General features: G+C 46.3%; 3 protein-coding genes across 18 annotated transcripts in view; 1 reads left to right on the forward strand and 2 right to left on the reverse strand.

Moving 5' to 3' along the window:
* Positions 1 to 19,962, forward strand: part of LOC119436607 (nose resistant to fluoxetine protein 6-like) — a 211,581-nt gene that overhangs the window by 160,172 nt on the left and 31,447 nt on the right. The window contains exons 2-9 of one of the 14 annotated variants that reach the window (XM_037703511.2): positions 5,885 to 6,084; positions 6,174 to 6,279; positions 9,526 to 9,613; positions 10,868 to 10,959; positions 12,181 to 12,351; positions 13,221 to 13,314; positions 14,114 to 14,200; positions 15,285 to 15,450. The exons of 6 other annotated variants lie outside the window; for them this stretch is intronic. In XM_037703511.2, the coding sequence (XP_037559439.2) occupies positions 5,885 to 6,084; positions 6,174 to 6,279; positions 9,526 to 9,613; positions 10,868 to 10,959; positions 12,181 to 12,351; positions 13,221 to 13,314; positions 14,114 to 14,200; positions 15,285 to 15,450 (1,004 nt within the window). The remainder of the gene's footprint in view (positions 1 to 5,884; positions 6,085 to 6,173; positions 6,280 to 9,525; positions 9,614 to 10,867; positions 10,960 to 12,180; positions 12,352 to 13,220; positions 13,315 to 14,113; positions 14,201 to 15,284; positions 15,451 to 19,962) is intronic. 7 more of the 14 variants (XM_049659078.1, XM_049659061.1, XM_049659067.1 and 4 more) reach the window with 7 other exon arrangements.
* LOC125941562 (uncharacterized) overlaps positions 1 to 19,962 on the reverse strand; it is a 138,288-nt gene that overhangs the window by 62,038 nt on the left and 56,288 nt on the right. The gene's annotated exons all lie outside the window — the stretch shown is intronic.
* LOC119436609 (helicase SKI2W-like) overlaps positions 1 to 19,962 on the reverse strand; it is a 285,769-nt gene that overhangs the window by 43,872 nt on the left and 221,935 nt on the right. The window lies entirely within an intron of this gene.

A 19,962-nucleotide genomic window follows, 5' to 3' on the forward strand; every position in this document is an offset into this window, starting at 1 on the left:
ATACGCAGGCAAAACAACGTTTTAGGCCTCCAACGTCGTAAATCTAGGCACGATAATTTTTTACATAAATGCAAATAACTTGAAACGAACACGTGTGCGACCTGTATCTACGACAGGAAAGCAAAAAATTTTATTGTTTTTGTTTATGACGGCACAAAGGCGGCAAAAGTTGAACATAGCCGTGCACTTGTCCCATAAAACTGTGGGACTAATGACGATCAATTGGCTTAATTCAACAAGCACACTGCTCATATTCATGTTAAATAGCCACGGTCGCTTACTCGAGCGTCGCATATAATGAAACAGGCATGAAAAACAATAGTTGAAAGCTGGGAATACTGATTAAAAAAGCGCTACTTTATGTCAGCCTGCCGCAATTAAATTAAGACACAACAAAAACAGGCAAATAATAAATGCAAGAGAGACGACGATTTATCAAGAAATAACATGTTCTTACATGAGGACTGTTAGGTATAAGTCTGGCAATTTTCCCATATACAATGACATTATCCGAATTGTACAAGCCAAGACACCCCAACACTGCCAAATACACTTCCGCCCATTTGAAGTGCACATGTTTGAAGAAATCTGTTCGGAGAGCACACGGACCGTAGTCTAAGAATCAGTGTGATAATTGTGGAAACAATAGCAAACTACAACCATCTTCAGATTTTTGGATTCAAAATTGTGCCTCTTGTCGCTGATGCTGCATGCTGAGAAGGAAAGCTCGATGTCGACAGATGTTATTGGAGCCTAGTTGTACTTGGGAACATTTGATGGCTTAACCGACACTGGGATCCTAGAGTGCTCCCCAGCAAGGACTCCTGAAACTTCTTTAAGAGCAGAAAATCCCACGTTCTTGTCCAAGACCGACTGTAACTTCGCACCTGCCTTTTCGGCTACTGGTCCTTCAGGAACGGCAACGATTCTTTGCTGTGCATGGAGAATTAGCGCAATGTTCGTAATTAGAGTTTCTCCCGAACTTTCAAGTTTTTTGATAGTGTTTGCGAGGAACGTAAAGTTGGCGCACAATTAGGCGAGGTCTCCTTGGAGGCTATCCACAGCGAGTACAGCTTGAGCCTTCCTGACTGCAGCATTCTCGTCACCTGAAAAGCCATTAATCTCGACCTTGATGTCTGAAAAGTAGCAGTTGTAATACTCAACAGTTTCTAGACATGTTCCTCAACGTGTGACGATGGGCTCTAGCAGAATGGGGTACGTCCGGCAACTTCTCCTTGAACAAGCGCACCCGAGAGGGTGCCTTCCGGAACACGGCCTTGGCTCAAGCAATGAGCTCGTTGATGTCAATAAAGTGTTTCTTCAGTTCTTCACAAACATGGTGAAGCGCATCTGCTAGGCATGTGACATGCACCATCTGCGGGTAGAAGGTGTTCAGTAGACATGCCTACATGCCTTGCACATGTAGGCTGCGGCGTCTGTGTAGAGCAACAGAACCTTGGTGTCCTCGACTCCTGCAGGGTACAGAACCTTCAGGGATTCGTTTACAAAGTTTGCTACGTACTCCTCATTTGTTCTCTCTAGAGGCTTCGAACACACAAGGAAAGCCTTTGTCTTCTCGTGTGCTGCAAGCTTCCCAGCTAGAAAGTGAGCGACAACGCCCCTTGACGTCTGTTGTTTCGTCTACGGAAATCCAAATGCAGGAGTCGCCAAGCTCTTCTCCGATTCTCCTTAATGTTTCTTCATACAAAAGCCGGAGGTAGTTCTTCCGCAACGTAGACTCAGACGGCACATTGTGGTTGCAATATATCTGTAGGAATTGATTCAGCGCGGTATTTTCAATCTTGACCCAAGGAATATTTGCAGCCACAAGGGCCTCGCACAAATCGACGTTGAAAGCTTTCGTCCTGACGTCCTTGAAGGCTGTTGTCAAAAACAACTGTTTGGATGTTGAGCGCTTGTCGCGCTTAACCTTTGCCAGGTGATCTTCCATCTTCTCATGCTGTGCCAGATGGTACGTTTTCTCGCAAGGAATCTGCGCAAATGCGTTAGGATTTCTTAAATACGAAGCGTATATTCAATATCACAGCATCGATAAACATGCTAACATACTAAGCATCCTGACATGGTTACACAAGATAAATAAATACGATAAGCATAAATAAAAATTCCAACTTCCACAGGGAAGGGCTCGAACCTCCCTGCCGCGTCCTATTTGGTGGTTGAACTGCACTTGAGCAGAGGGCTGCCACGCGCCTCATACAACCACAGCGTACTTGAAGCGCAAGGAGAAGCTCAGCTTCCACGGACGTAATATTAATTACTCAGCACGCGCACGGTGTGCCACGTCAACCTTCTAAATTCCATGGTGGCAAGTATTAAAGCGCTACAACAGTGTATAAGGCTCCATAAATCAATCGGGTGATAACCTCGCATGGCGTACCTCGGTAATTCTTGCTATCATCCCCATGTATTCCCAGGTTTTCCCCATGTATTCCCCATGTATTGCTATCATCCCCATGTATTCCCAGGTTGCTATCATCCCCATGTATTCCCATGCATCCCCATGTATTCCCAGGACTTGACTTGACTTGACTTGTATTGAGCCGTGCAGCTACCAGGTGAACCTCCTTTTAACGAATATTTAGTGTACAGCATAAAAACATTCTCCGTGCATCAGCGCTATCTTTTTGAAACATCGTCTTTCAGTATCAGCCGATCAATCGGTCGTTCGTTCAACAAATGTCTCAATGTTCACTTAGCGCAGCACACAGGGACGGTACATAGAACTGTGACTCACTACCGCAAGGTTTTTAACACATTTCGTCTCAATAACTTCAATGGTATTTAATGTTTAGAATGTTATAAACAAAGCCAGCATGCAAAATAAGCAACGTTTCAACAAAATCAGGCACCCAAAGGAGCGCTGTATGCACTTTTAGAAACAAAGCACGTGCCACCTTTCTTTTCTTAGCGCAAGGGACAATATAGAGGACTAATTTGAACCCCATAGAGTTACGAACAGTCAATGTTGCCCGGTAACATGAATAATGGTCTAAAAGTCCACTCGAAAGTGAAATTTGATGCTAAATAGTGTTCATATAGGCGCGGATATTAAAAATCGGCATTTTTAGGCATTTAGGCACAAACGCCAAAATAGGCATTTATAGGCACTATAAAAGCCCTTCTTAGCCTCTAATTCATGCTCATATATCAAAGTGGGGCGATAGGAGCGCAAGGAACCAAATAGGCATCTGCCTAAAATCCGGTCTCTAGTCATCACAAAGCACTTAACCGTACACAGAATACAGTCTTTACAATGCTTAAAAATTGAATTAAATTATGGGGTTTTACGTGCCAAAACTACGATCTAATTGGGAGGCACGCAATAGTGGGGGGACTCCGGAACAATTTTGACCACTTGGGGTTCTTTAACCTGCACCAAAATTAAAGTACACGGGTGTTTTCGCATTTCGCCCCCATCGAAATGCAGGCGCCGTGGCCGGGATTCGATCCCGCGACCTCGCGCTTAGCAGCCCAACACCTTAGCTACTAAGCAACCACGGCGAGTCTTTTTTTTTTTTTTAGAATGCTTAGTTTCATGATCTTAATATATTTCACAACTCGTTGTCATTGTTCTTTTCCGAGCTTTGCACTGTTATGTCATAGTGTCACATATTGTTCAACTGCCCTTCTCCTCCTTTTTCTTATGTATTCACCGTGCGCCTAGCTGTATGTACACTCCTCTTTTCCATATTGTTTTTATTCATTGTTTTTTTACTCATATTCCCCTGCTGCTTTTTTTCTGTTTTCTTGTTTTATGTATGCGTGCGCCAGAACTCGGACCTAATGGTTGATCTTGAGCATGCTGAATAAATTATTTATTTATTTATTTATTTATTTATTTATTTATTTATTTATTTATTTATTTATTTATTTATTTATTTATTTATTTATTTATTTATTTATTAGTAGTAGTAGTAGTAGTAGTAGTAGTAGGTGATACGAACACATGTATACAATGAACATAGAGGAAAATAAAGGGCGGCAGTAGGAACCGAAAAAAAAAACGCAAGTTGCACTAACTACAAAAGAATATTAAAAAAAACAAGCAGAAAAAAATGCGCTCAAATGCGCTAGAAGCAGGAAGCCTAGTTAATTACTTGTAGGAAAGTAAGCACGGCGCGATAAAGGGGGAGGGAGCTTGGTCGCATCGAGACGCACAACCACTCGGATACAGGTAATCATAGAGGTCATGAAGGTGATAATCCCTCAGTATCCAAATCCAGAATGCACTCTGAACAGTCCCTCGAGTAGGATTTTAATTCGTCAGTGCATTAAATTTTACTTAAATTTGGTAAACGGTTGCCAAATGAGAGAACGGTTGCAAAATGGGAGAAAGTGTACACGGAGAATATGAGGGCCCGAAGTGTGTCCGTGCGTGCGTGCGTGCGTGCGTGCGTGCGTGCGTGCGTGCGCGCGCGCGAGAGAGAGAGAGAGAGACTTACTGCGTCGTTATAAACAAAATTAAGCCAGTTCCACGCGCTAATATCTGCAAACGTGGGTGTATAGCGTATACTGGATATGACGCTCGCCTTCACGCCGTGAGTACCCACGTTCAAATCCCGCCTCGCTAAGAAAGCTTAGATTGTTTTTTATTGCGATAGCAATTATATGGACAATCCAAAGCAGACTTCTGCCGTCGACGTCACCGTCGCCGTGAGGTTCCGTATGACGTCAACGGCGATGAAATCGTTGCCGCGCTCCGGACGCTGTATGTGCGAGTGAAAGGGCACGAAGGACGCTCGCTTTCACGGGGGGCGAACGCACGTCGGAGAGCAAACGCGCGTTCTGCGCCGTGCTCCCTGAAGGGCTGCAGAATTAAGCGTCTCTTTTCTCCTTTTCATATATACAAAGCAAACGCAACTTTTTCCGTCGTGCGAAAGGCTGTGGGGGGACGGGAGGGAGGGAGCGGAGGCGACGTTTAGCTGCGGCACCAAATACCTATTTATATAAAAATGCCGCGCGCGTTCGGTGCGAACGCGGGCAAAACGCTGACGGCGTCGACAACAGTTCTGCGCGTTGCTGGTGCTGCTGCATGTCCAAGTTTATACCGCTGATAAAACTACTATCCTTACTCTGTATAGCTCTCTACTAATTTGCTATCGCAATTGGTGCTTCGCCTTTCGGGTGAAACTGCGACAAATTTTTTTCTCTCTCACTCTTTCTTTCTTTCTCTCTCTCTTTCTCGCTCTCATTTTGTCTTTCTCTCGCCCATAGCAAGTACAGTTACAATCGTCGGTACAATGGAACCATATGGTTCCCATAAATACATGCTCTGCAAGCGTTGATGTATAGCGCACTGGTTATGACGCTCGCCTTCAGACCGTGGGTACCCGGGTTCGAATCCCGCCTCACCAATGAAATTCATTTCGTTTTGTTTATTTCTGTCTGTCTCTCTTTCTCTCTCTGCACCTCCTATGCGCTCTGCTTTCACTCTCGCTCTCAGCTCGGCGATGCTGCGCACGACAACGAGACCAACCTAGCGAGGCCTTCAAGTACGAGGCTTCTTCAAGAAATGAAGAAAGCTGTTTCAGCCGAAATGCAAGAAAACACCCTTTCGGTTCTCCTCTCTCTCTTTGGTTTATCAACCAAAGTGTCTCCACCAATTGAACCATCATGACATAACGCTCCTGTGTTCGCCAGGATGATCTAATGACTCGCGACTCAGCGCGCAGTGTCTGCTGTGTGCTAAACGTTGACTAAACGATCTATCAGTGTGAAAAATGAAGTGCGGTAGCAGTGGCAGGAGAAGAGAACACGCATAAAAACCACGCGCGGTTGTACCGTCTCTAACACCTAAATTATACGTTACGGCAATTAACTTCACTTTTTTGTTTATTTTTTTTTCCCCTAATGTGTCCAGTGGTGGATGCGATGGGTCGACCGCCGGCGGGCATCTTCGAGGGCACCATCACGGACTTCGGTTCATTCGACCAGTGCCTCGAGGTGCGTGCCCAGGATTCGTGGGGCGACGAGACGTTCCGCGGCCAGTACTGCTCGCTGTTCCTCAAGCCCAACATCGACACCAGCAGGCCCATCAGCTTCCTCAGGAACAGCCGCAGGGTACGAACCGCCCTCTCTGTGTCTCCCGCGGCCCCGCCGCTTATGGTGATGGTGGCCGCCTCGATGCCTCACAGCTCGCTCGCATGCAGAACCTGAGCCGTATCATGAAGTCCATCTGGTTTCCGGGATTCCGCCTAGGCATCTGCGTGCCGTCCGCCTGCTCCAGGAACGACATCGACGTGCTCATAAAATCCGGTGGGTTCAGTATAGAAACTCCCAGCAAGAGGTGTGACTAATTATGGGGTACGTACGTGCATGGCTCTCACCATTTGCGAAACAGGTATACCTGCCTTTTATTACTCTCAGGGGCGGTGCTCTCCAAAGGCCACTGAGGACATGTACAAGTGGTTGCCACGTTTCTGTTTTACTTTCCTTTTGCTTGCGCAAAAGTGTACGCCGTACTAACATTAGTTCTGAACTGTTTCGTATGGCATGTAAATCTTAGCAGAGCTTGTTCTCGCGCTGGTCCGTCCGTACTGAAAGCGCGTTAACGCGACGGGCAGAAGAAAGGTGACAAGACGAACGCTACCGCCCTCGTCACCTTTCGTCCTGTCACCTTTCTTGTGTCCCCGGCATTAACGCTACGGCTATTGCATTAAGCAAGTAAGTCCTTACAAGAATTACGATTATACAAAACGGTATAAGCGTGCGAAAATCTTCCTATGTAGTTGCTATTTCGTTTCGGCTGTGCCAAGTGCCACGAACATGCGTAATAATGTGCAGCAGGTTCGTCATACTATGTACTGAACAATCGGTGCCAGCTATTTCTTTCTCTAAAAACGCGAAACAGTAAACATCATTCTTAGCCTCACTTCGGAATAAAAAAAAAAAAGAAAACGAATAATGTGCGCCATTCGTGTTCAGCACGCGCGCACACACAAACGACGCGCGCCTCTCGGGGCACCTCTTACATATGTCACTTTGATGCATGTGATTTCTTCGTGTAGTCTGCGTGAACTAAAAGAATGCACATAAATCCAATATTAAACTAATGGATATTTTGGCACCTCGCCGTAGAGAACCATTAGGTAATCGAAAGGGAGCCTAAGTCTCTATTATATATAAGGTTTGCGTGACAAGAATAACGAGAACACTAAGTGAAGTCACTCGCGAAAGCTAGCCCATAAGAAAAATGCAATATAAGGAAGTACTAGGAGGAACAAATGACAAAGAAGCTTGTCGGCAATCTATCAGGGTACAGCGGCGAGACCGCCTCTGTGTTGACACAAAGGCGCAGAGCTTCAAAACGAGATGTGTGGGAGTGAGATGCGAGTAGAAAGGAAGCGCTCGGCAAGGTCGCCTCCGCTAGTCGCATGTTTGAAGACATAGACACGAATAAGACGAGGGGGCCAGAAGTGTAAAAATCTTGCATTATCTAAAGGACACTTATGGACCCGAAGTACACTTATGGACCCGAAGTGGCAAACAATGTGGAAAGTAAAAAATAAAATGCGATTGGAAAAGCAAGCAAAGAGTGGTCAGAGGTCTTTAAGTGCACTTTGATTACGTGCCTGCTCTTCTGACACCAACTTCCATCGGCGGACTTCCATTGGCAGGGCCTTTAGAAACACGGACGTTTTGGCACGCGTTCATGCGTGTTAGGTTTTTGTCGGCGCAAGTTCGGCCAGAGCATGTTTGACATATATGCAATATGTTTTCTCCCAAGAAGAAAAGGTCGGCGGGAGGTTAGAAAGAAAAAAAAGAAGGATGGAAGTGGCGGGGGGACGTCTCTGGTGGTTTTGCCGAGACCGCCTTCCGCGAAGTCGTCGCGCACACGTGCTTCATTTCTCGCGGGCCGCTGCGCCGTCGCCGGAAGCGCCGCTGTTTCCGCATATACGCGCAATGCGTGGCCTTGAATCCGCGCGGGCGCCTTATGAATACAATTTTGCCGCACACTGACTGAGCGGAGGCCACGTCTGGCAGCGGAAACGTTGCGGTGATTGAAGGGTGCTCTCCCTCACAAAATCCCAGTCGTTGCCTGTTCCCTTAATAATGACGACGCTGTGTTGATAATTTCGCCGGCTTCGGTCGATCGCTTACGATGCCTCTACCTCGTCCTGGCACCGCGCGTGCATCTTTCGGGTCGCACGTGCTGCACAATTAGTGAGGCGGCGATGTGTACCGTATGCCTGCCAGGGCGAGAAGCGTTTTCTGCAGGGGTTTTCCTGACAGCCTGTCTTATTCAACAGGCAGCAAGAAATCCCTTACACGGTTTGAATTGTTTGTTTCTGGGGAATATGGCGTAGATAACGAACAATTGGTGAAGTCCATTTATGACAAATAAAGCTGACTGAGATCCAGTTTTATCCCACAGTAAAGTCAGAACACTTAACATATAAAACAGATTTGGCTAATCTTAGGGGGAAGGTATTTTGTTTCCTATATCTCCTCTTTCCTTGCTTGTTTTACCAATATAACAGTATACTTACGTAGAATTTCTGGGCGTCTAAGACAGCCACAATAGTAGCAGTTCCAATTGTCAGTAAACGTCATCAAGTCACCCACTCTCCTTTTTTACAGCGCGAACGCCAAACACAACAAAACTGCCAATAGCACACCAAACTATACGAAGAGTATCACTTCAGTCTTATTTCCCTATACTGCCGGATGTTACACAAGTAATCAGGAGATACATGCGGCGAAAGCTGCTAATTTAGTCGGCGTCAGTAAATCAGACTTCTGTTAATCTCACAAACAACAAATGCAAGTCGCGGAAGCAGCGACTTACTCATACAAGTATCTGAGATACAAACAAGACAGATGTGTCACAGTAACATGGAGACTTGAAGTGATCAACAGTGGTTGAACAAGGGATGTCACACTCTGGCGCCAACGTTTCAACAAGTGTACTTGTCTTCGTCAGGGGGAAGACAAGTCCACTTGTCGAAACCTCGGACGGTTCAACCACTGTTGATCACTTCAAGCATCTGAAATAGTTTCTTCTGTTCATTGTATGTAAAGGATGTGATTAAAATGTTGAACAACTTGAACAACCCAATCCTCGATATAAGCGAAGAACGCAGAACGGTTGTTTTCGTTTTTCCTTTTTCATTTGAAAAAAACACAGCGCAAGCGACACGCACACAGCGCTGTGTGCGTGTCGCTCTCTCGTGTCCCTGTCTTTTTTGCGCTGTATTTTTTCCAATGAATCACCAACACGCCCAAGCTTCCACGCTAAATCATTTTTTCATGGTAGGCCTTAGCGTTATCAGGCCTTTGAGAGCTACTTGAATAGGTTTGCATGGTTGTTTCGATAGCGCTTCATCTCGTCTCCACTCGGCGCACAGCCCGACGTTCGCGAACGCCACGGTATACTATGCGCACATGTGAGGCTGCCCTCGAAGTGACAGAGCACAGCACCGAATAGAGCAGAACCCAAGCTGTTTTTGCAGTCTGTCAGAACCTCCCGTTAACCTCTGCCTTTTCTTCTATCTGATGCAGCTTTCAAGAACTACGGCGTGAACGCATCAGTGCCTCTTTGCGACGTCCAGAGGGACATCCAGCTAGACAACCTGCAGCAAGCGTCACTGTAAGCATACGCACGGCGAACACGCCGCCATATATTCGTCACCTAGGTGAAGGTCACTTGTGAAAGTAGCTTTTCAGCATACCATATAGGTGAAGTGAGTGGTTCTTATGTGACACCAGTCATTTCAATGCGTGTCGACGTGTAAGTGCGGTTTATTTAATGCGAGTATCCATTCGATTCAATATTACTTCGAAAAGACCGCGAACGTGCTCGCCTGTGCGCCACGATCATAAATATTTTTTGTGAAGAAAACGTTCATCTGTGAATTGAAATGTAACCGAAGAAGGAAGTAGCGCTAGCCCTAGCGCAATCGTCTGAGGCGCCTTCGCGCCGCCTATTGGAGAACGCTGCTTCGAGACGGTTTGGCTCATTTCGCTTCGCTGCAGCTCGCTTGCGTGCCTCGCATGTTGCTCTGCCTACACTGCACCATAAGCATCGCAGCACTCGCCAAGCTGCGAAACAAAACTGACCGCACACCACCACCACGCATGCCGTATCAGCCACAAGAGCCGCCTCCATGACAGCGACAAGCGCGATTGGTGATGTGCCTAACCGGCAGTGATCGCATTGATACTTTCATGGGAGTGGCAGTGATACAACAGTTCCGCATTATCGGCATTACATGCGGCATCGGTACTATTTTCCGAGCGTGCGCGTGCGTGCACGAGCGCTGGGTGAGGTGGATGAATAAGCAAAGAAATTTGCACCCCTATAAAGGTTGTCAGCAGATGTCATTCTGCAATTCTCTTCATAACAATGCCGAAGCAGCAAAATTACACAGGTGAAACAGGGTGAACAACTATGAATGTTCGCAGAGGCATTTAGCTTTAGGCAGTTCGTCCTGGGGCGGTATTCTGTAAAAGTCTACCTAGTGGACTGTCCATTTCGGCGGCCGCTGATTCGCTGCTGCTTGACGTGCAGGAAGGTGCCAGCCAGCCTCCTTCCTGCACGTCAAGCAGCAGCGAATGAACGGTCGCCGAAATAGACAGTCCACTAGGTAGACTCTTACAAAATACCGCCCCTGAAAAAATCGCTGTGCTCCTCAGCATAACGACCAGCACTGCTCAGCTCATTCACACGTGCTTATCTGCACGCGCATCACTCCATAACTCAGCTCCTCCTGGTACTCAGTAAAATGTAAATGCTCTTAGGTATTTACCCCGAGATCAGGGTCAATTTCTAGGGCGTGAGGCACGAAATTGAAACTTGCACATACACAACGAGCGCGCGATTGCGCGTTCTTGACGCTTACAGGATCTGCTTGTGCGTGGTACTGAGCATGGTGGGCCTAGGGACCCTGGTGGACGTCTTCCTCCGGAGCCGTCAAGACAAGGACCGTAAGCCTCGTGCGTATGCTCATTTCATTGTCTTTTACTAGCCCCCTTACGCTTTGTGGCTAACTTTCCTTCGTTTACTGAACATCACAATGAGTGCTAAACTTGCACTACTCAAGGCTCTTTCCGTGTTCAATTTTCTCGTTGACCCTAGGAATCAATGTTGCTCCAGCGCAGTTCCGCCACTGTAATATGTGCGTGAAGGCACCTCACTTTCCTCAATTGCGGGAATTCGCACCACGCGGAGACGTTACACTGGCATGTTAGAGGTAATCTCTTCTCAATTACAGCAGTTCGTCCTTATATCAGGCACGAGTGCAAGCTGCGAAATTCACGGGGCGTTTCCTTCTTGAGAGTTCGCAAATAATTTCATCTAAAAAAACTATTTTCTTTCTATCTCTATATTATGTCATACGCTTCCTCCTGAATATACCACTTACGTATAATTTCCTTCTGTAAGCTGTGTCCTGTGCTGTAAGGGCCCTCTCTTTTTGATCATCTTTCAATTCGCTCTATCACTACACTCTATCCTTCGTCATCTCCTTGCAGTTAGGTCTGTTCTTCCACACATTTGTATCTGCCAGAATCAGTCATTGCCCTGCTGTCGATGTAACTCACGCCTCTTCTCACTGCCTTGTTAAACCATCTTGAGACGCTCACGTTCGCGACAGTGTGCTCTTCAAACATAGTCACCCTGAGCTCTGTTATTTCCTGTCATTTATCGTATCAATCTCGTTCCTCGCATTTCCGCAACTTGAATCTTTAAAGTGTTTTTTTTTTTAATTGGCTTCTTTTGGTTACATACACCGAGCGTGCTTCCGTATTGTGAACGTAGCCTTTAGACGAAGCTGAGATCTCTCCGTCCTTAAGAACACCTGGAACGTCCTTCTAATTCTGTCATTCTGTCTTGATCCTGGTGGTTACTTCTTCGTACACGTTGTCTTCATTCACCGCTGAACGACAGGTGAACTTAGTTGTCCTCTTGATTATTGCGTAGTTCAATTTGATGCCTTCCCCTAAATTTCAGTGTTGCAGGCCACGACATAACTGTTTTGCTTCTGCTCAATATCGTACGTCTTTCCTTTAATGAATTCCGCTAACGCCCCATCTACGATTGGACACTTTCACTCAGCACGTCGCGAGCGCTGAAACGAAGTTGGAAATTGTCGTAATTTGAAGGCGGCACACAGGAGCGACGATTACAGCTTGTGCCTCACTCTGCCTCGCGCGCAGATGCGGTACTGGGGGCGCTTACGTCCTGGTCCGCGTACAGCAACACACTGCGGCTGTTCGACGTCTCCGACGACGGGTCACGGCTGCGAGCGCTACACGGCGTGCGCTTCCTCACCATGCTGTGGATCATCCTGGGATACTCCTACGCCCTGACGCCCATTCCCAACCGCAGTGAGCATTGTGAATGACACACCCTCCATCGCACGTATCTTCGGCTACGCGACACTTGTGTTTGCAAACGCACTTCTCGCGCTTCTCGGTGCTTTTAGCGAGCGTGCACGGTGCATGAGTCGGTGTATTCGGGAACGTCGGCCCTTGACCTTCTTATTACGTATGCGATCACGCTACTGAGCATACTACATGCAAAAATGGAGGTAGTTCGGCGAGAATACGTCTGATGATTCTACAATAGTAGAAACTTCGTGTAAACGCATGGCTTCGCAGATGAACCGTATCGGTAGGCGCACTCCAGCTTTTCTTCTTCGTGCCCCTGTTCAAGTGTTAAGTATACAAACTAAGTCCGTCAATATTAAACCGTACAGAACGAAGGCTTTCCACCCGTAAGACTGATACGAAATACATTAAAAAAACGGCAAACAGTGTTTTGCAATCTAGAGAATAATGTCGGACGATTGGGTCAATTTATTCGCATTCAAGACTTTTTCAATCGTCTACACGGAGTTGGATAATAACAGAAAGCGCTTTAAATTTTATACAGCGCTTGGAAGCAGCACACGTTACCGTTTTCGCAGATTGTGCAAGGTTACGGTTGCTGTCATGGGCGATTATATGTTATACCGACTTGAGATCACTTCATTTACCGAGCAATTAATGCCGCTGGCGGCTGTATATGACTTTTTTTTTTAATTTCGATACTTGAGCGACCTAAATAGTTATAAGCGTGCGAAGAAATCCAGTTTCTTAATACATCGAAAGTTTCGGTTCTGACTATATTGAATTAGCCTAAACTTTCGCATTGGGGGCATCGGTAAATTTCGATCTCGTGTAGTATACCCATGGGTCTTGGCGACCTCTTGCAGGAAGAATCTTCAACATGTTTGATTTTGTCAAGCACACGCCGTTCATGTTCATCGCCAACGCTTACCCAGCTGCAGACACCTTCTTCTGTCTAAGGTATGTGCCATTGAAATCAGGACAGCAAGCCAAATGTTGTTTTTCTCTCTATCTTATCACATATATGACAACAGAAGTGCAAACTTTTAACACTTGTCCGTAACGTTAGACAAATGAGCAGAAAAATTTTCTGTGATCATTACCATTGGAAATCACATGTAATTAGCTGTCCTCCAAGTGAGTCTGAACGGCTCAGAAGAAAAAAAATAGGCTGTCTTGCGTGTAAACGTGAACATCAAGCCGGGTCATTTGCCATCAGCATAGATTAAAACAGGAACAGGAAAACAGTGATCACAACAATTTTACGCGCAATGTGCTATTGCTACGCAGCCACTTTTTAAACGTTGTGCCCTCCAGATTTGCGTGAGTCCATTGTAACAAGTGCGCCCCCCCCCCCCCCCAACACACACACTTTGAATATGGACAAACACATTAAACAAACACATTATAGCTCCCTTCGAGTCGTTTGCATTTGAATCAATGCTGATAGAAACTGTCAGCCATATCCTGCTGTCCTGCGTAGTGCTCAAAGCTCATAGATTGCCCGCAAAGCTACAAAGCAAGAATGCTACACACTTTTTATTGTTGCTTTTTCTGTTAGCAAAATAAAAAAAAATGTTTTAAACTCTTTGGTGACGTCCCATGAGGCACGCCTTTTATAGATCGAGATTTCTTTAAAAATCGCGCGCTTGGAAGAAAATCTTAGGCCTCGAAAAGCAACTTCGTTCGTAATTCTCCGGCAGACATGTTTCGAGATTCGTCCGTTAGCAGCTGTTCTAACAAATGGCCTCTGTTTCAGTGGATTCCTGTTTGGCTACAGCGTTTTCAAGCAGCGGCGAAACCTTAGCAAGTGGCTGCCGATCCTGTTGATCAGGAGATACGTGCGGTGAGTTGGCAAAGCAGCCACCTTGTTACGGGTCTGCCAAGGCGGGGCTGCGGAACAAACGCGCACAGCGCAACCACCGTGGCTTATGTACGACGTCTTCGCTTCAACGAACGTCAATAGCCTGAGTTTCACTCGGCTGAAGGGCGAGACGACGTATACTTTTACGAGGAAACTTATGTCAGCCAGATAGCGGACTTTAGATTGCAGAGCTAGATGGTAACCCGTCTTTAAATTTAAGTATTTGTTATTTGTTCAGTGAAAAGCCGTCACCACTGTGATGTAACTGTTTTCTTTTTTTACTTTCTTTTTCCTTTAATAGAGATGAGAGAGATTGATCTCAAGAAACCTTAAGCGCCAAGATTGAGGCCGTCCAAGCTCCATAGTGCTCGGGCGGCCCATATGGTGGTTTTTCGCCACTGGGCCGATTCATCTGCGATGTTTAAAACAGAAGGATTGGAGTTGACGAGTCAGTACAACTGGCAATGAAACCAAATATATTTGCGATTGGTAATAACGAGGCCAGTCACACGGTGATTTCACGGTGCAATGCTGGTGATCCCGGATGTGTATATGAGGCTGCAGAGAAAGGAGTGAGTGAGTGAGTGAGTGAGTGAGTGAGTGAGTGAGTGAGTGAGTGAGTGAGTGAGTGAGTGAGTGAGTGAGTGAGTGAGTGAGTGAGTGAGTGAGTGAGTGAGTGAGTGAGTGAGTGAGTGAGTGAGTGAGTGAGTGAGTGAGTGAGTGAGTGAGTGAGTGAGTGAGTGAGTGAGTGAGTGAGTGAGTGAGTGAGTGAGTGAGTGAGTGAGTGAGTGAGTGAGTGAGTGAGTGAGTGAGTGAGTGAGTGAGTGAGTGAGTGAGTGAGTGAGTGAGTGAGTGAGTGAGTGAGTGAGTGAGTGAGTGAGTGAGTGAGTGAGTGAGTTGCACAATCCACACGCGAGTGGATTGTGCATTGTGTTATTGCCCTGGTCCCGTTGCCCCAGCGCAAAGGCACGGCTACATGTATAACGGTTGCGCTTAGAATGACGCCGTTCGCTCTCTGGTTGGGCTCTGTCCGCCCTCGTCCCTCATGCATCCGGGGGCGAGACAGGGTCATCATACCGTGCTTCTGCCTGCTGCTGGTGTTCTCGCTTCTGGGCCTGGTGTCTTCGGGACCCATCTGGCGCGACAACTACGCCCTGCTGCGCGGAAACTGCGAGGCCCGCTGGTGGAAGATACCGGCCCTTGTCAACAACTGGGAGTACAGCCTCGACTCTGTGAGTAGCGCCCATCTCTGCCAAACAGCGTGCGACCGGCAAATAGGCTGCTAATTTCAACTCGGCGTTTCAGTTTATGATGGTCGTGTTGCGCGCCTTTCTTGGTCCACTCACAACGGCGTAGCTAAGCTTGAGCTGTTGTACGCCCGACGGAAAGTGCTTGCGTGACAAAGAAGCTTGCGTGACACAAAAATTGCATTTGCTAAGGACACGGATGGCCATCTTGGAATTACGCGTATGCTCTGGATTGATATGCGAGTGCGGCCGATCGTCGCAGGCACAAATGCGCAATGCATTTTGCAATTCACATTGCGCACACTGTCTGCGAGGCCATTTCGTTCGCTCTTTTTACACGACTCTGGATACTTGTGTTGGTTACATGTGTTAAATTTGTATTAATCTTTAAGTCTAATGCGGAGTAAAACGGGGACAAAATCACAACTTCTTGAAGCGCTGCCAAATGAAAACAAGAGCCGCGTAAGTAAAGTCAACAAGGAGGCAAAGTTTTTTTAATTTTTTTCTACTCCGCAGAAGCCTTTCTCTCAACCAAGAGGACGAATACTGCTTCCACATACTAATATTACTATATTTACAATACCAGCGGCGGCATTTCAGCCCTCTTTGAACGGACGGCGCTGCTGTTCAGACACCGAGCTATGCAAGTGCGAATGACACTCGAATTTGTTAGCTATCTTGCGTAATAAGAAAATGTATGCGATAAAAAAAGCTTTCTTATGCTTGGGAAGCCGCCCTGCTAGATCGTATCCAGCGTTCTGCAGACAGCGCAAAGCGAGGGCCGCCAGCAGTTCGCACCGCGCGTGCGGGAAGTTCAAGCGGTGCCACCAGCGCTTGGCACGGCGCCGAACAGGCGCCACCTTTTAACCTTTTCTTTTAACCGTACACCCCTGTGTACCGCTAGCGGGCTGAATCAAATACACACCGATTCCTCAGCTTTCAACACGTAATTACTTTAAAAGAAACCGACTTATACGCATGTAAATACGATAATGCTTCCTGAATTTTCAACGTTATCGGTTTTTGTTTTCCCAAAATTCGGCGTCCACTTTTCGGCTGTTACTTCAGCCGTGGTGTTAGTTCAGCCCCTCCCCCCCCCCCCCCCAAAAAAAAAAAACATTTTTTTTTTTGTGAATGTATTTTTCAAGGTGAACTTTCACCGGCTTTTTTGTGGATAATGTGTCGGGAGTAGAGCTTACCGTTCTTTTTTTTTTTTTTTTAATGCGAAGCATTTCTTCGCGAACATTTGCCACTTTGAGAGCATCTATCTAGCCGCCTACGTCTTGGTACTCGCATGGTCGTTTCGTTAACTTGGTATGAACCAAAGTTGGCATAGTATGATATGAGTGTATGACGAACATAAATGATAAGTCATGACATGAATGTCATGAAATGTGTGTCATGTAGGTTATGAAACAGCCGCCTACGTCTTGGTTCTCTCATGGTCGTTTCGTTAACCTGGTAGGCTCCCCGCACACTGCTTCGCATAACATCGATTCCCACAGGCCGTAGGATCTGAGCTTTTTTTTACTATTTTGCGAATATCTGGTTCTCTAATTATGTCAGCGCTGAAACTAGTTGCATGACCGCAGAGATCCTGCTGTAGTAGCAGAATAACAGAATTTTCGAGAAGCAGTCCAGAAAGGGCACAGTGCCCTACGGTGATGTGAATGTGCAGCAATTAAAAGTGAATTAATTTGGTATTTGAACATAAATAGAATGACACTTGATTTTAATCTGAAATTCCGTCAATAATTTCACGCTCGGAAAAGGTCTGAACTAATAAACACCAGGTTAATAAGTGATTTCTGTCTTGTGGCGCCTTGTATAATCCCCCCAAAAATAAAGTTAGTCAGTATCGCTCCCTAAAGAACTGCGATGTGATAGTGAGGGTCAATAAATACCCGGTGTATTAAAGTATCCCATTGTAATTAAACTAGATGCATGAAGACTGTACTTGTTGATATAATCAGCGAGAAGAAAAAGGTTATCGGATGAGAAGGCAGGTGGATAAGTGAAAATAGAGCCTAGATTGTTTTTTTTTTTTTTTTTTTTTTTTGCCCAGGTAACATTTAGACCAGACAGACTCAAGTTCTGCTGGAGGAGAGATAACCGAAAGTTTCAAATCAGATTTGAAAAAAAAATGGGCGACTGCTCCTCCCTTGCCATTTTTGTGGTCTGATCGGACAGCTACAGGGTCGGGTGAAGCGATTTCAGGGTCATACGATGGGTGATCAAAACGTTTTGCAACTCGCCTATCAGGAAAACTGCCAGACCTTGGAAAAAATTATTTTTCAACATAATCTCCCCTCACACTAATTTACTTCTCCCATTTTCCAGGAAGACTTTTGATACCTTGCAAAAAAAAAAACTTAATTCCTGGTTGCGAAGCCACTCCTCTGCGGCAGTTTGAAGCGAGTTCAAGTCATCAAACCTCGTTCCCTTGAGGTATTTCTTCAAATTGGGAAATAAGTAAAAGTCACTCGGGGCCAGGTAGGGACTGTAGGGCGGGTGGTCCAGCTGTTGGGAACCACACTCTCGAATGGCAGCCTGGGCAACCCGAGACCTGTGAACCGGGGCGTTGTCGTGCAGGAGGAGGACACCTCTTGTCACTAATCCTCGTCGTTTTTCCACAATGGCTTTACGCAGTTTTCGAAGAACGTTGGCGTAGTATTCGCCTGTAACTGTCCTACTGTTTTCAAGATACTCAATGAGCAGGATCCCCTTTCCGTCCCAAAAAAGTGTCGCCATCACTTTCCTCCCTGAGCGTTGGGTGTTGAATTTTTTTCGATGGAGGGAACCCTGAATTCCTCCACTGCACAGACTGCTGTTTCGTTTCTGGGTCCCACTGATACAGCCACGTATCATCCCCAGTCACAAGGCGGGAGAGAAAATCTTCTGGGTCGCTAGAATAGAGGTGCAAAAGTCTTCTTGATAAATGCACACGGTGGTGTCGATCTTGCGCTGAGAGGTTCCGTGGCACCCATCGTGCCGAGACCTTCGACATACCTAAAACATCGTGGATGGTAGGGGAAGCACTGCCATAAGAAATGTTCAATTCTCCGGCAACCTCGGACACCTTGATTTGGCGATTATTTATGATAAGGCTCTCTGCTGAGGATGAATGGTCCAAATCGTTTGAAGTGGTCGGCCGCCCTGACCTTGAGTCGTCTTCCACGTGCACACGGCCATGTTTAAACTCATTTAACCACCGAGTCACTGTAGCATATGAAGGACATTCACTGTCATACACATTCGCCATCCTACTGTAGATTTAGTTGGCGGAACGTCCTTCTTTAAAAAATTTGATAACGCTCCGGTGCTCAAGCTTTAAATCGCGGGAGGACGCCATGTTTGACAGACTGCTGCAGACCAAGTAACGAACTGGAAGGCTTGGTATTCAGACCTTGCTAGGCTGCAGAGATGACCTAAACAAAAGGTAGAGAGAGATCACTGTCAGATATTTGGTTATAGCCAAGTTGCAAAACTTTTTGATCTCCCCTCGTAAATGTGGTCGTGAAGCCAGGTTTCAGTGACACCAATGAAACGAGGGGAATAAGATGTTACCAGAGAAAAAAACAACGGGAACTTATTTACAAGTCTTCTTGCATTCAAAATCAAGAAAGTAAGGTTGTAAGAGTCGCGGATCTGTCAGTGTAAAGACGACGTAGCTGGGGGAGTGTTTGGCAAGCCTGCAGAGAGACTGGAATTGTTCACTAGGGTGTTTGCAGCGAGATCTGAATCGTCGACTAGGGTGTTTGCTGTGTCATTCCACCTATACCAGTCACCAGTTATGAAAACTGGGTCGTAGCGTAACCTCGCCACTGAACCATGGTCACGAAAAGAAGAGGTTGCTGTCCATAGCTTTTTACGAATGGCACGCACATGAGCTGAGAAATCTTCAGTAACGTAAAATTTTGTTCCTTTAAGCTTTGAAACAATTTTCATTGTCTAGATCTTAATCCTGACCTCCAGTACTCGTAATATAACGGGGCGCGATCGACCTTTACGTTTGGTGCCAATTCTGTGGCAGCATTCAACTGGCGGGCATTCAATTTGAAGCTTATCTGTGAAATTTTGGCGTACATTAGCCAAAAGCGTCATGGTGTTTTCAGCATCGTTTTCATCAAGTCCATGCAAAATTATATTGTTGCATCTGTAACGATTTTCAAGGTCGTCGTTCTTTTTGTTTAATTCCGAAACGGCCTGAGATAAAGAACGTACGTCAGAACCAGACTGATCGAACGAGGCTCTAGGATCAGCGGTGGTTTTTTTCAAGGGCGGGCACACAGATTCCAGAGCGTCGAAACGCTTGTTCACAGTCTGCTGGAAAAGCTTGATGTCCATCATGCGAACATGCAGACCATCATGCATGGGCACAGGCTGTAGTAGCTTCAAATGCAGCGCACGACCAACGGCTGGATCCATTTCAAAGCATTGCGAGGAAAAGCCAGCGTTGAGTATTACAGCAAAGAAACTGCACGAAAAGCAAGACGC

The sequence above is a fragment of the Dermacentor silvarum genome, chromosome 1 (genome assembly GCF_013339745.2).
Source record: "Dermacentor silvarum isolate Dsil-2018 chromosome 1, BIME_Dsil_1.4, whole genome shotgun sequence".
Lineage (NCBI taxonomy): Eukaryota > Metazoa > Arthropoda > Arachnida > Ixodida > Ixodidae > Dermacentor > Dermacentor silvarum.